We start from the raw sequence: 17,009 nt of genomic DNA, 5'->3' as shown, positions 1-17,009 counted from the left end.
TTATAATTGTTATAGCTTCTTCTTGGATTGATCCTTTGATCACAATATAGTGTCCCTCCTTATCTCTTGTAACAGTCTTTATTTTAAAATCTATTTTATCTGATACGAGTATTGCTACTCCAGCTTTCTTTTGATTTCCATTTGCATGGAATATCTTTTTCCAACCCTTCACTTTCAGTGTGTATGTGCCCATAGGTCTGAAGTGGGCCTCTTGTAGAGAGCATATAAGGGTCTTGTTTTTGTATCCATTCAGCCAGTCTGTGTCTTTTGGTTGGGGCATTTAATCCATTTACATTCAAGGTTATTATCAATATGTATGTTCCTATTACCATTTTCTTAATTGTTTTGGGTTTGTTTTTGTGGGTGTGTTTCTTCTCTCATGTTTCCAGCCTAGAGAAGTTCCTTTAGGATTTGATGTAAAGCTGGTTTGGTGGTGCTGAATTCTCTTAGGTTTTGCTTGTCTGAAAAGCTTTTGATTTCTCCATTGAATCTGAATGAGATCCTCTGGGTAATCTTGGTTGTAGGCTTTTCTCTTTCATCACTGTAAGTATATCCTGCCACTCCTTTCTGGCCTGCAGAGTTTCTGCTGAAAAATTAGCTGATAACCTTAGGGGGATTCCTTTGTATGTTATTTTTTGGTTTTCCCTTGCTGCTTTTAATATTTTTTCTTTGAATTTAATTTTTGTTAGTTTGATGAAAATGTGTCTTGGTGTGTTTCTCCTAGGGTTTATCTTGTATGGGATTCTCTGCACTTCCTGAACTTGGGTGACTATTTCCTTTCCCATGTTAGGGAAGTTTTCCACTATAATCTCTTCAAATATTTTCTCAGACCCTTTCTTTTTCTCCTCTTCTTCTGGGACCCCTATAATTCGAATGTTAGTGTGTTTAGGGCTGTCCCAGAGGTCTCTGAGATTGTCTTCAATTCTATTTATTCTTTTTTCTTTATTCTGCTCCTTGGCAGTTATTTCCACCATTTTGTCTTCCAGCTCACTTAATTCATTCTTCTGCCTCAGTTATTCTGTTACTGACTCCTTCTAGTGTATTTTTCATTTCAATTATTGTGTTGTTCATCTCTGTTTGTTTTTTCTTTAGTTCTTCTAGATCTTTGTTAAACATTTCTTGTATTTTCTCAATCCGCGCCTCCATTCTATTTCTGAGATTCTGGATCATCTTTACTATCATTACTCTGAATTCTTTTTCAGATAGATTGCCTATTTCCTCTTCATTTATTTGGTCACGTAGGTTTTTACATTGCTCCTTCATCTGTGACAAAGTTTTTTGCCGTCTCATTTTTTTTTTCCTTTTTTTTATGAGTGGGATTTTGTTCCTATCTTGCTGGTTGTTTGGCCTGAGGCCTCCAACGCTGGAGTTTCTAGGCTGTTGGGTAGAGCTGCGTTTTGGTGCTGAGATGAGGACCTCTGTGAGACCTCACTCCGATAAATATTCCCCTGGAGTCTGAGGTTCTCTGTTAGTCCAGTGGTTCGGACTGAGAGCACCCACCGCAGGAGCTTCTGCATGACCCCTGGCTTGTGAACCAAGCTGGTTCACTTGGGGGTTCACTTGGGTGTTCCTCCCGTCTCCTTGGGCATCTTACCAGTGGCCATCAGGCACCCTAGTTGTGGGGAGACACTAACTGCACGTCTTCCCACGCTGCCATCTTGACTCCACCCCCCCAACAAGGCTTTTAATGTAGGAATTGTGGAATTGTTTCCACGAAGTTATTTTGTATTGCTTCTTTCAGGTTTCCAGATTTATCATCTTATTGGTGGAAAGAAATTTGTGTATGTGAACATATTGTCTTGAAAGTGTTCACACGCACACACACACACACACAAAAATCGGGTGGCATAAATTCAAATTCAAATCTGTATAAGGTGCAGGGATATTGTGTAGGTTATTTTCCAGGAACATGTTTTTCCCTGCGAGAGTCGAAGTGGAGGAAAAGCTTCCTTGATATTTACATATAATGGTGGGTGGTTTGTTGTTTTTTCCTAATCTCCCCTTTCACTGTATGCACAGCTCTATGAGACTCTTAGTTTTATTCATAACTCTTCATCTCAATTCCCTTGTCAAAGATCTTTATGTCTTTTTTATTTTCCCAGCCTGGGATTTAAAATCCAAGGCTCATCCATTACCAGCTCTGATCACAGCTTGCCAAAACATCAACTCACATGCTTATTTTTCATTATTTCTAGCACCTGGGGATTTCAGTTTCTTGTAAGCCCAGGCCTTCATTTAAAAAAAGTGTTTTGGCATATATTAGGTGTCATTTTTAGGTATTTGTAAGCAGTAGGATTTTCATATTGGATTAAACCACTATTTTGCCAGAATAGGAGATCTTTAGTGATTTTTTTTTTAAAATAAATTCATTCACAAAAAAACTTGTGTTGATTTAAAGAAAAACTTTAAGTAATAGGAAAGATATTAAATGGTACACAGATTGGGTTCCCTGATAAGCAGACTTTAAGAGTTTGGAGTATTTATTAAGAAGTGTCCTTGGGACTTCCCTGGTGGTGCAGTGGTTAAGAATCTGCCTGCCAATGCAGGGCACATGGGTTTGAGCCCTGGTCCGGGAAGATCCCACATGCTGTGGAGCAGCTAAGCTCATGTGCCACAAATACTGAGCCTCTGCTCTAGAGCATGCAAGCCACAACTACTGAGTCTGCATGACAAAACTAGTGAAGCCCGTGTGCCTAGAGCCTGTGCTGTGCAACAAAGACAACCACCGCAACGAGAACCCCCCGCACAGCAATGAAGAGTAGCCCCCGCTCACTGCAACTAGAGAAAGCCCACGCGCAGCAACGAAGACCCAATGCAGCTATAAATAAATAAATAAATAAATAAAAAGAAAGAAGAAGTGCCCTTGGGAAGCACACCTGGTGAAGAAGTTGGATTAGGCAGAAAGAGAAGCTGTTATGCAACCTGCAACAGAGAAGAACAAACCTGACTCCATATCAGATCTATTCCTTTAATTCTAACCCTTGTGTTCTGTTGCCTGTGCTCAGCCATGCTGGCTCTGCTCCTTTTGTAAAAGAATGTTGCTTATAGCCTGAAATATACATGATAACCCATTCTCAAGGTTCTGACCTTTGAAGGTATAACACTTTTCCATACATATAGAGATAAAAAGTTGCAGAACAGAAAATAATAATTGTCTTCTTGGTGTTATATAGGAACATTGTGACCAGACCTACTTGGACAGCTGCAGGAACAAAGGATTCCTGCACCAAAAAGTTTGCAAGAATGAGCCATACCTCCTTCAATCTTAGTATAAAAGAAGCCTGAATTCTAACTCAGGTAAGATGGTTCTTTGAGACAGTAGTCCACCATCTTCTCAGTCTGCTGTTTTTCTGAATAAAGTCTCTATTCCTTGCCCCAACAACTAACTTGTCTCTTGATTTATTGGCCTGTCATGTGGCAAGCAGTACAAGCTTGGACTCGGTAACAAGCCCAGTGAAACCCTTTCTTGACCCCAGAGGGTACTCTGGAGCTAACATGTCTCTTCTAACTCATCTCAAGTTAGACTGACATGGTCAGGCCTTTATGTTCCCGAACTGATTAGTCATTGGAAGTTGCCTCTCCCAGGAAGGAGGCATAACTTTGGGCTATGCAGTTGTCTGCACCTGAGACAGTCTCTAAAGGGACTGACTGCTGAAGGCTGTCTGTGAACTTCATTTCCAGCAACTGGGCAACAAGTCCCTCTTTGAAGAGAGGATCTGAATGGCATTTCCCAGTGTCCTCCACATACATTCCACAGTCAATAAAGTGGAATACAAAAGATAAACTTAGCCTAGCTGGTCACAGACCCTAGAAGTGAGAAAAAAGAATGCCAACCCTGGCTTAAAGCAGGATTCTAAGACACTCCCCTCCAACCAAGAACACAGGAGCTGTATGGTCTGATCACCAAAATTAATGATGATTAATTCCAAGAAATGCCAGGAAGGATCTGGTCAGGAAGGACAAAGAAACTAGTGTTCCAGTTGCCTGCAGGAATAGGCTCCACTGTTCCCACTGCATGATTAATTATTGATTTGTCTTTTTAACAATTTAATAAAGATAATTACTCTATTAGACTCAATTCTTACTCAGAAAGAAGAATTAGTTATTGAAGTTCTAGTGATAAGATACCCTGAGAGAAAATGAGCATGCCATTAAAAAAATGTAATGGGATATGAAAGCATTGTGTTCAACTATAAAACACCATTCAAACATACTCTAAAACTGTAAGGTTTTATTATTTTTATGTAGCACCTATATTGTAGTATATTGTAGATAATGCTGAACTTGGAGTCAGAAGATCTGAGTTTACATTCTACCTCTATATAGGAAGAATTCAACTCAATTTAATTCAGCAAATATTTATTCATATTAAGTATGTGACAGACACAATGCCAGGCACAGATCTTGCCTTGAATTAAAGGGAAAACAAATGCTATTGGTTATATTTGACAATCTCTAGGTAAAGGAAAAAGTGATAGGGATCTGAAAATTGGTAGATAGTTCTCCTATTTTCAAGATGTAGAAAAATATATTCATATTCTAGAACCAGCTTGATGCCAATCTCCTTAATTTCTCTTTCATTTTTTGAACAAATTTTTATACACAGTTTGTGAGCCTTGAGTTAAGGAGATATTATCACTAAGAATCAGGAAGTTTTTTGAGAATGCCAGGAATATCTGATGACATATTAGACTAGATGACCTCTAGTGTTCCCTAATTCTAAGGTTCTGTAATTTTACTTTTAATAACTATGCTTCTAATGCATGCCACTAAATGTCCTCATCCTTTTAGTTCATGCCATTTAATTTCCCTTGTCTGGAAAACCTGGTGTGTTCGTTGTCTTCTGATTGCTTTTCTAGAGCCATTCCATCCTGCTCTATGGCCATATGGGCTTCTTCAAAGGACTCCCTTGCCCTCCAGCTTCTGGTTAGATTTGGCTGAGAGGCACCAGCTGGAAGTACGAAGGGTAGGAAGAGAACGAGGTAGGAGTATTTATTCTCCAGCTCCCCAAGTCTGGGTTGCTGCAGGCTGGCTTAGTCCCTTGACCTCACATCATAGTTCTGTCAGAGGGTCCTCTCCACATACCTCTTGCTTTCTTTCTCAGCATCCCAGTAGCCACTACTGCCCTGAGATCCTGCAGACCTAGGGGTGGTAATACCACTGTGGTTACTCTCCTAGGTTTCTCCACACCCTGTCTGCACTTTTAGAAATAGGCCCTTGACTAAATTTTACTCATATAAATTTAATTTTTTATTTTTAAAAAAGTATTTATTGTATATATGTGCCACATCTTCTTTATCCATTCTTCTGTCAATAGACATTTAGGTTGGTTCCATGTCCTGGCTATTGTAAATAGTGCTGCAATGAACACTACGGTACATGTCTCTTTTTGAATTATGGTTTTCTCAGGGTATATGCCCAGTAGTGGGATTGCTGGGTCATATGGTAGTTCTATTTTTAGTTTTTTAAGGAACCTCCATACTGTTTTCCATAAAGAGGTAGACACAGAAAATGGACTTGAGGACATGGGGTGGGAGGGCCAAGCTGGGGTGAAGTGAGAGTAGCATTGACATATATACACTACAGAATATAAAATAGCTGGCTGGTGGGAAGCAGCAGCATAGCACAGGGAGATTGGCTCGGTGCTTTGAGATGACCTAGAGGGGTGGGATAGGGAGGATGGGAGGGAGGCTCAAGAGGGAGGGGATATGGGGACATGTGTATGCATATGGCTGATTCACTTTGTTGTACAACAGAAACTAACACACTACTGAGAAGCAATTATACTCCAATAAAGATCTATAAAAATAAATAAATAAATATATCACTTCTCAAAAGTAAATTTATTTATTTGGTTGTGTCCGGTCTTAGTTGTGGCAGGCAGGCTCCTTAGTTGCAGCTTACTAGCTCCTTAGTTGTGGCATGTGAACTCTTAGTTGAGGCATGTATGTGGGATTTAGTTCCTGGACCAGGGATCGAACCCAGGCCCCCTGCATTGGGAGAGCGGAGTCTTAACCACTGTGCCACCAGGGAAGTCCCCATATGACTCAAATTAAATGTGTCATTTGTTTCCTGTCAAAAATCCTACCTGGTACTTCAAGTAACACGCATGTCAACATTTTTATGTCCTATATAGAGCCAACTCTTCAAATGAGCAGTCAACCAGTCTTTCGGAGTAAATGTGGGAAAAATACTCTTAAAATATTAAGATTAAAAAAATTTAAAAATCTTTGTCGAAGCAAGACTCTCATAAAGACCAAGGACAGACTAGGTCAGTAAGAGTCCTTCCAGCTCCAAAACTAACATGTCTCTCCTCTGGAATCCCTTGGTTCTCAATGTCTATCTATTGCTCTTATTAGTAGTGATCACTTTTCTATGTATACTTCTGGCAGAAGGAAACATTTTCTAATTTGTGTAAATCTTGATGAATGGATGTTATGACTATTATAAGACAGGGGTTCTCAAATGTCCTTGAAACATTTAGGTAGGCATCAATGAATGCATGTACACTCCCTAGAGATGTGGAGGACAGGAATACATTTCTTTAAAGTCTTAGGTTTGATAATTCAAAGTGTGAGTTTTGAAATCTACTGCATACATTATACTGTTAGTACCAAAATGAAAATGTTTTCAATTATTTACCATTATTTTTTTCCCCATAAATTTATTTATTTATGGCTGTGTTGGATTCTTATTGCTGGGCACGGGCTTTCTCTAATTGTGGCAAGCAGGGATTACTCTTCGTTGTGGTGCGCGGGCTCTAGGTGCGCGGGCTTCAGTAGTTGTGGCTCGCGGGCTCTAGAGTGTAGACTCAGTAGTTGTGGTGCATGCGCTTAGTTGCTCCATGGCATGTGGGATTTTCCTGGACCAGGGCTCGAACCCGTGTCCCCTGCATTGGCAGGTGGATTCCTAACCACTGTGCAACAAGGGTAGTCTCTACCATTATTTATTTCCCTTAAAATATTCAAGTAAATTTGGTGCTCAGGAAATTGAGCATCTTTAGCATACAGTTCAATATTTGCCCTAAGCCATTTTGAGAAGCAAGGGATTAAAATTTCTTAATATTGTCAGCATACTTTTGTGAGATGCATATGGTATAGCGGCTAAGAGCTAGAGGACTTTGACACCAAACCGTCTAAGACCAGACCATCTAAGTTCAAATCCTAGTTTCCCTACTAAATATTGGTTTTATAATGCTAAGCAAATTATTTCTCTGTGTTGCAAGTTTCACACCTTACAAAGTGGAAATGATATAACCTATCTTAAGTTAAGTGAACATTAAAAAATATGGGGGATGCTCAATTAGAATTAGCTTATTATCTATTATTATTAGGTATAATATAACCAGTTCCATATAAGGGAAAGGGATCTCATTTGAAGGGTGACATTAGTTACTCATTTAAACAGCAGAAGCTCTCTTAAACAACCTCTACCTACCTTATTCGCCAAATTAATCAATGATTTTCGTGTCTTCTATCCAACTTACTGACCGATGTCCACAGCATATTGAACTAGTTTGTGGCCAGTGGGATTCTCTTTAGTACAGGTGTTACTTCTGTTCCCACCCTTTGCATACTTACCAAAGATCAGGAGTGCTTGATCCCAAATCTATTTGTATCAATTGTACTGTTATTATAATTACAGAATTTAACCAAACAATATGTAAACTTACTAAAATAAGTACAAAAAGAAAATGTTGTTTCTATGTAAAGTGATTGAAATATTATGAAAAAACATGATAAGGTGAGCCACTAAAAGTTATCAAATTTAATTGTAGGCAAAGCATTTATAAATGACTGGGAGAAAAGTATGCAAATATCTGGAAGGATCTTGCCCATACTTGTTCCATAAATGTTTTTAGTTCCTTTTTTTCATTAAAAACTGAGATGGGAAATCATAGATGATACAGTTTGAGTGTGGTTTATACTAGAAATGCCAATCAGTAGACCAATGCTAAATAAAAGGCACCCCATGTTTCTATGCCAAAAAATGGTCAAATGTACGTTTCAATGTATATGATTTAGATTTAAAAGAACTTTAAAATATGTACATATTTTTATAATGTCATTAAAAACTGATATTCTTACTTTATCTCTGCCAAGAAGATTCCCTCTCCTAAATAAGATGTTAAATTATAGAAACTCATACATATCTGTTAGAAAAGAGAAAGTTTTCATGTATCAGACTTAAATGTTGAAAATGAGTCTTAAATTTTATAATTGAGCACTAGTTAACTCCTGCACACAGAATCTATGGAGACATTGTTCATATTTTCTTTTTTTTTAATACATCTTTATTGGAGTATAATTGCTTTACAATCGTGTGTTAGTTTCTGCTGTATCACACAGTGAATCAGCTATACGTGTACATATATTCTCATAACCCCTCCCTCTTGCATCTCCCTCTCACCCTCCACATCCCACCCCTCCAGGTGGACACAAAGCACTGAGCTGATCTCCCTGTGCTATGCAGCTGCTTCCCACTAGCTATCTATTTTACATTTGGTAGTATATATATGTCCATGCCACTCTCTCACTTTCTCCCAGCTTACCCTTCCCCCTCCCCACATCCTCAGGTTCATTCTCTATGTCGCATCTTCATTCCTGTCTTGCTCCTAGGTTCCACAGAACATTTTTTTTTTTTTTTACATTCCATGTGTTAGCATACAGTATTTGTTTTTCTCTTTCTACGGTATTTGTTATCCCTTTCCAGATATTTCTCTTCACTCTGTATAACCAACTCTAGGTCCATCCACCTCACTACAAATAACTCAATTTCATTTCTTTTTATGGCTGAGTAATATTCCATTGTATATATGTGCCACATCTTCTTTATCCATTCATCTGTCGATGGACACTTAAGTTGCTTCCATGTCCTGGCTATTGTAAATAGTGCTGCAGTGAACATTGTGGTACATGACTCTTTTTGAATTATGGTTTTCTCAGGGTATATGCTCAGTGGTGGAACTGCTGGGTCATATGGGAGTTCTATATTTAGTTCCTTAAGGAACCTCCATACTGTCCTCCATAGTGGCTGCATCAGTTTACATTCCCACCAACAGTGCAAGAGGGTTCCCTTTCCTCTACACCCTCTCCAGCATTTATTATTTGTAGACTTTGATGATGGCCATTCCGACTGGTGTGAGGTGATAGCTCACTGTAGGTTTGATTTGCATTTCTCTAATTATTAGTGATGTTGAGCATCCTTTCATGTGTTTGTTGGCAATCTGTATATCTTCTTTGGAGAAATGTCTATTTAGGTCTTCTGCCCATTTTTGGATTGGATTGTTTGTTGTTTTGATATTGAGCTGCATGAGCTGCTTGTATATTTTGGAGATTAATCCTTTGTCTGTTGCTTCATTTACAAATATTTTCTCCCATTCTGAGGGTTGTCTTTTGGTTTTGTTTATGGTTTCCTTTGCTCTGCAAAAGCTTTGAAGCTTCATTAGGTCCCATTTGTTTATTTTTGTTTTTATTTCCCTTTCTTTATGAGGTGGGTCAAAAATGATTTATGTCACAGAGTGTTCTGCCTATGTTTTCCCCTAAGAGTTTTATAGTGTCTGACCTTAGATTTAGATCTTTAATCCACTTTGAGCTTATTTTTGTGTATGGTGTTAGGGAGTGTTCTAATTTCATTCTTTTATATGTAGCTGTCCAGGTTTCCCAGCACCACTTATTGAAGAGGCTGTCTTTCCTCCATTGTATATTCTTGCCTCCTTTATCAAATATAAGGTGACCATATGTGCATGGGTTTATCTCTGGGCTTTCTATCCTGTTCCATTTATCTATATTTCTGTTTTTGTGCCAGTACCATACTGTCTTGATTACTGTAGCTTTGTAGTATAGTCTGAAGTCCGGGAGCCTGATTCCTCCAGCTCCGTTTTTCTTTCTCAAGATTGCTTTGGCTATTCAGGGTCTTTTGTGTTTCCATACAAATTGTGAAACTTTTTGTTCTATTTCTGTGAAAAATACCATGGTAGTTTGATAGGGATTGCACTGAATCTGTAGATTGCTTTGGGTAGTAGAGTCATTTTCACAATGTTGATTCTTCCAATCCAAGAACATGGTATATTTCTCCATCTGTTTGTATTATCTTTAATTTCTCTCATCAGTTCATAGTTTTCTGCATACAGGTCTTTTGTCTCCCTAGGTAGGTTTATTCCTAGGTATTTTATTCTTTTTGTTGCAATCGTAAATGGGAGTGTTTCCTTAATTTCTATCTCTGATTTTCCATCATTAATGAATGGAATGCAAGAGATTTCTGTGCATTAATTTTGTATCGTGCTACTTTACCAAATTAATTGATTAGCTCTAGTACTTCTCTGGTAGCATCTTTAGCATTCTCTGTGTATAGTATCATGTCATCTGCAAACAGTGACAGCTTTACTTCTCCTTTTCCGATTTGGATTCCTTTTATTTCTTTTTCTTCTCTGATTGCCATGGCTAAAACTTCTAAAACTTTGTTGAATAATAGTGATGAGAGTGGACAACCTTGTCTTATTTCCTGATCTTAGTGGAAATGGTTTCAGTTTTTCACCACTGAGACTGATGTTGGCTGTGGGTTTGTCATATATGGCCTTCATTATGTTGAGGTAAGTTCCCTCTATGCCTACTTTCTGGAGGGTTTTATTGGCATATAGCTTCTTGTAGTAATCTCTCACATTCATGTGTATTTCTGCAGTGTCAGCTGTTACTTTTCCTTTTTCATTTATAATTCTATTGATCTGAGTCTTTTCCCTTTTTTTCTTCATGAGTCTGGCTAACGGTTTATCAATTCTGTTTATCTTTTAAGACCCAGCTTTTAATTTTAATGATCTTTGCTATCATTTCCTTCATTTCTTTTTCATATTTTTCTGATTTGATCTCCATATTTCTTTCCTTCTGCTAACTTTGGTGTTTTTTTTGTTCTTCTCTCTCTAATTGCTTCAGGTGTAAGGTTAGGTTGTTTATTTGAGATTTTTCTTGTTTTTTGAGGTAGGATTGTATTGCTACAAACTTCCCTCTTAGAACTGCTTCTGCTGCATCCCATATGTTCTGGGTGGTCGTATTTTCATTGTCATTTGTTTCTAGGTAGTTTTTGATTTCCTCTTTGATTTCTTCAGTGATCTCTTGGTTATTTAGTAGTGTATTGTTTAGCTTCCATGTGTTTGTATGTTGTACAGTTTTTTTCTCGTACTTGATATCTAGTCTTATAGTGTTGTGGTCAGAAAAGATCTTTGGTACGATTTCAATTTTCTTAAATTTACCAAGGCTTGATTTGTGACCCAATATTTAATCAGTCCTGGAGAATGTTCCATGAGCACTTGAGAAGAGAGTGTATTCTGTTGTTTTTGGATGGAATGTCCTATAAATATCAATTAAGTCCATCTCGTTTAATGTGTCATTTAAAGCTTTTGTGCCCTTATTTATTTTCATTTTGGATGATCTGTCCATTGTTGAAAGTGGGGTTTAAAGGCCCCTACTATGATTGTGTAACTGTTGATTTCCCCTTTTATGGCTGTTAGCATTTGCCTTATGTATTGAGGTGCTCCTATGATGGATGCATAAATATTTACAATTGTTATATCTTCTTCTTGGATTGATCCCTTGATCATTATGTAGTGTTCTTCTTTGTGCCTTGTAATAGTCTTTATGTTAAAGTCTTTTTTGTCTGATATGAAAATTGCTACTCCAGCTTTCTTTTGATTTCCATTTGCATGGAATATTTTCTCCATCCCCTCACTTTCAGTCTGTATGTGTTCCTAGGTCTGAAGTAGGTCTCTTGTAGGCAGCATATTTATGGGTCTTGTTTTTGTATACATTCAGCCAGTCTATGTCTTTTGGTTGGAGCATTTAATCCATTTACATTTAAGGTAATTATCGACATGTATGTTCCTATTATCATTTTTTAAATTGTTTTGGGTTTGTTATTGTAGGTATTTTCCTTCTCTTGTGTTTCCTGCCTAGAGGAGTTCCTTTAGCATTTGTTGTAAAGCTGGTTTGGTGGTGCTGAATTCTCTTAGCTTTTGCTTGTCTGTAAAGGTTTTAATTTCTCTGTTGAATCTGAATGAGATCCTTGCTGGGTAGAGTAATCTTGGTTGTAGGTTTTTCCCTTTCATTACTTTAAATATGTCCTGCCACTCCCTTCTGGCTTGCAGAGTTTCTGCTGAAAGATCAGCTGTTAACCTTATGGGGATTCCCTTCTATGTTATTTGTTGCTTTTCCCTTGCTGCTTTTAATATTTTTGCTTTGTATTTAATTTTTGTTAGTTTGATTCATATGTGTCTTGGCATGTTTCTCCTTGGAGTTATCCTGTATGGGACTCTCTGTGCTTCCTGGACTTGATTGACTATTTCCTTTCCCATGTTAGGGAAGTTTTCAACTACAGTCTCTTCAAATATTTTCTCAGTCCCTTTCTTTTTGTCTTCTTCTTCTGGGACCCCTATAATTCGAATGTTGGTGCATTTAATGTTGTCCCAGAGGTCTCTGAGACTGTCTTCAATTCTCTTCTTTCTTTTTTCTTTATTCTGCTCTGCAGTAGTTATTTCCATTATTTTATCTTCCAGGTCACTTAACTGTTCTTCTGCCTCAGTTATTCTGCTATTGATTCCTTCTAGAGTATTTGTAATTTCATTTATTGTGTTGTTCATCATTGTTTGTTTGCTCTTTAGTTCTTCTATATCCTTGTTAAACATTTCTTGTATTTTCTCCATTCTATTTCCAAGATTTTGGATCATCTTTAGTATCATTACTCTGAATTGTTTTTCAGGTAGACTGCCTTTTTCCTCTTTATTTGTTTGGTCTGGTGGGTTTTTGCCTTGCTCCTTCATTTGCTGTGTATTTCTCTGTCTTCTCATTTTGCTTAACTTACTGTGTTTGGGGTCTCCTTTTCACAAGCTGCAGGTTTGTAGTTTCTGTTGTTTTTGGTGTCTGCCACCAGTGGGTAAGGTTGGCTCAGTGTGATATGTAGGCTTCCTGGTAGAGGGGACTAGGGCATGTGTTCTGATGGATGAGGCTGGATCTTGTCTTCTGGTGGGTAGGACCACATCTGGTGGTGTGTTTCGGGGTATCTGTGAACTTATTATGAGTTTAGGCAGCCTCTCTGCTAATGGTTGGGGTTTTGTTCCTGTCTTGTTAGTTGTTTGGCATGGGGTGTCCAGCAGTGGAGCTTGCTGGTCATTGAGTGGAGCTGGGTCTTAGCATTGAGATGGAGATCTCTGGGAGAGCTCTCGCTGATTGATATTTCTAGCAGCTGGGAGGTCTCAGGTGGACCAATGTCCTGAACTAAGATCTCCAACCTCAGAGGCTCAGGCCTGACACCTGGCCGAGCACCATGACCCTGTCAGTCACACGGCTGGGTCATACTGGAGAAGATGCCCTGAAGCAAGGAGATAGCTTCATGGGAGACCTGTCAGAAGGCTTGTTTGATGAAATCAGGCAAAGGATGGTGACATTCTGTACCCATGCTCTACTCGCGAAGGGGAAAGCGTGCCTCGGGAAGGTGAGCATGCGCTTCCACTGTTTATATTTTCTAGACTCTTCCTGCATCCAGAGAAATCTATCAACTAATCAGTTATGTCTTTACTAGAGACAGTTTAAGATTGCTAGACCAGAAATAAAAGAGCACTGTATTAACTTCGATTTTCTTTAAAGTATGAGTGTTTCTATTAGCAGAATATCTGAAATGTTTTATTTACATAATTATGGAGGTTTTTTTATTCATGAGTCTTAATTTTCATCCTTGCTTATTACCATCAGTACAAATTCTAAATTAAGTCAGTGGACAAAAACTGACAAAATTTAAGGCTTTTGTGTGTATAGCTCTTTATGACCATATCCTAAGACTTTTTGGAATGTAGCTACAAAATTTGATTTTAGAGTACGTGAAGTCATTTTTAATTTACCTGTGAGAGGGCATTCTACTTACAATGATTTTTACTTCTTTTCCACAGATGTTTATTTTGAATTCCTTTTATTCTTAATTTATGCTGATTCTTCTTTTTTTCTAAGAGATTTTCTTTTTTATTGATCACATTAATTGATTTTTTTTGTTCCAATATATTTGATAAATATTGTTTGATTTCACTCACTGATACCTACAAAAAAAAAGATTTTTGCTCATTTTTTTCATTTGTAGCTTTTTAAAATGAAACAAGTGACTCTTTAAAAACCAGCTTTAGTGAGATATAATTCATATGCCATAATTATAAATGTATAATTGTACATTTAAAGTGTACAATTCAACGACTTGTAGAATAGTCACAGATATGTGCAATCATTACCACAATTTTAGAACATTTTTATCACTTCAAGAAGAAACCATGAGTCCTTTAGCTATTACCCTCCCTCTTCTCTCATTCTCTCTACTCCCAGCCCCGTGCAATCACTAATCTATGTTCTACATCTCTACACATTCCCCTATTCTGGATTTGCATATGAATGAAATCACATAGTCTATGAATTTTCGTGACTGACTTCTTTCACTTAGCATAATGTTTTCAAGTTTGATCCATGTGGTAGTATGTATCAGCACTTCATTCACTTATATGGCCAAATATTATTCTTTATATGGGTATACTACATTTTGCTTATCCATTTGCCTGCTGATGGACATTTGGACTGTTTTTACCTTTTGGCTATATGAATAATGTTGCTATAAACATTCATATACAAGTTTCTGTATGGATAAATGAGGACTTTAAATGTGATTCTTCTTATTGTAGGGTTGCCAGGTTCAGCAACAGAAAATACAGGGTGCCCAGTTAAATCTGAATTTCACATAAGCATGAAATTTTTAAAAGTATAAGTATGTGACAAAGAGTGTATGTTAACAAATGGACCCATAGTGTATGATGGCTCAGCGGCCGCTCTGCAATAACCAGGTGTTCAAGTCAGTGGCAGCTCTGCTCTGTGCTTTCATTCAGGGACCTGGGCAGATAAAGGCTGTGCCAGCTTCAACATGTGAATTCCAAGGTTTCCCAGAGTATTTATATCTAGCAGACAGAAAGGGAAAGAGCACAGAAGATCTTGTGCAGAAAGCGTTTTCTGTTTGTTTGTTTTGTTTTGTTTTTTGCTTTATTTCATTTGGTTTGCTTTGCTCAATTTTCTTTTATAGGCCAGACCGAGAAGTGGCATACACTGCTTTCAGTCACTTTCCATTGGCTGAAGCTGTCATATGGCCCCACCCAACTGCAAGGGGAGTTGGGAAATATAATCTATCTGGGTATCATGAAGAAGAGAACATGGACTTCGATGGGCCTCCAGCATTCTTTGGTACAATGGGATTATCATATATTATTGCTATTAAAAGAAATTGAATTTTTCAATTCAAAAATAGCCAACAGCTAAGTTGAGGAGGCAGTAAAGCTTGGCAAATGCCTCTGCTTATCTGGTGTTTCTATATCCTCCTTCTACAGAGGCTGTTTCCTGATTTAGATTCCTTTCTCGCCTAGTAGGAGTGGGCAGAACAATAGCCAGCTGGAGCTAGTATCAGGGAGCCCTGGCAGACAGAGAGCCTTCCTCTAACTCTTAAAAGCATCTGAAGATTATATAACTCAATAACAAGTATTTATTGAGTGTCTACCTCAGACCCTGTTCTAAGAGCTGGGGAGATAGACACGAACAAAAATATTCCTTGTCCTCATGAAGCTGATGTTCTGGTGGGGAAGATAAGAGTCAACTGATAAAAGGAGGTTTAAAAAGACAAGAGTAAGGGGATGGAACTGATTGAAGTTGGTGTTATTTGATACGGATGTTAAGGGACAAGTTCTCTGATAGTATTTGAGTAGACCCTCTAGGAATTGAACACACAGTGGCAAATAAGACAGAAGAATTTTCTGATCTTATGGAGTTTTCATTCGTCTGTGAGAAGACAGACAATAACCAGTAAACAATTTAGTACCATGTATCAATACATGCTATGAAGAGACTAAAACAAGGAGATGTCAAAAAGAGTGATATGCAGGGTAAAGAGGGATTGGTGTACAGGTAATTTAGATTGGATGTCCAAGAAGCCTCATTGAAGAGGTGACTTTGTAGCCAAGAATTTAATGACAGGAAAGTAGTCCTGCCTAGATATGGGGCAGAGCATTCCAGGCAGAGGGAATAGCAAGTACCAGTGCTCTAAAGTGGAGACAAACGTGTATGTTCTAGGAACGCAAATAAGGCCCCAGTGACTGAAGGAGTGTGAGCTAAGGGGAGAATTAGAAAAGAGAAAGATAGAGAGAAGTAGGGATCATATCATATAGGGACACGGTAAGGAGTTGACATTTTATTCAACAAGAATAAAGACAAGAGGAAGACACTGGAGGGTTTTAAGTGACAGGGTCTCATTTAAATTTTAGAAAGAAGGAACATCTGGCTGACATGTGAAGAGCGGATTGCACAGGATTAACGGTGGGAACAAAAAGTACAGTTCAGAGACTATTGTAGTCAACCAGGTGAGGGATGATGGGACTCAGATGAGTGTAGAAGCAATAGAGATAAATTACATGGGCAGATTTAGGATATGTTTTGGAAGTAGTGCAGATAGGGACTGTATATAGGCTTATCCCCAAGGACAAAGCTGAAGATAACTTCCTGCTTTTTGGCTGGACAAGCTGAGTTGATGGAGATTCCAGTTACAGGGATGAAGAAGAATGGGGAGCAGGGAGGAATTGTGGAGGAAGGAATTATTCTCATACCGCCACACACATACATGTGGTAATGTCTCCAAATTGTGTGACTATATACATGGAAAACAAATATTTTTGGTTTTTTGTCTAAGTGGGGATAAGTGTGAATCATGTTTGCTATGGAATGGGAAGTGAGCATCATTCCCTGCAAATGGGAGATAGCGGAGAAGTTAAAGAAGAACTGGAAGGTAAGGATTCTTTGCCTGTCAGACTTACTTTCCCTAGGGCTCAATAATCAAGGGTGTATCTTGCTTTCCTTAACTATCTGTGTCCCCTTTTCCCCCCATCTCACATGCCCCAAAACAGTCACTGTTCCTTGGCACTGTGTAAGGTCCTAAATTCTGCTGAAAAACCTCTT

General features: G+C 38.2%; 1 protein-coding gene across 1 annotated transcript in view; it reads right to left on the bottom strand.

Moving 5' to 3' along the window:
* Positions 1-17,009, bottom strand: part of SEL1L2 (SEL1L2 adaptor subunit of SYVN1 ubiquitin ligase) — a gene marked incomplete at both ends in the record, with an annotated part of 111,175 nt that overhangs the window by 71,005 nt on the left and 23,161 nt on the right. The window contains one exon of the mRNA XM_082856803.1: positions 13,906-14,074. Coding sequence (XP_082712929.1) covers positions 13,906-14,074 — 169 coding nt within the window. The remainder of the gene's footprint in view (positions 1-13,905; positions 14,075-17,009) is intronic.

This window comes from Leucopleurus acutus (genome assembly GCF_964270905.1).
Source record: "Leucopleurus acutus genome assembly, chromosome: 16".
Classification (NCBI taxonomy): domain Eukaryota; kingdom Metazoa; phylum Chordata; class Mammalia; order Artiodactyla; family Delphinidae; genus Leucopleurus; species Leucopleurus acutus.
Note: the sequence above shows the minus strand (reverse complement) of the source record. Positions and strands in the feature narration are given on the sequence as shown.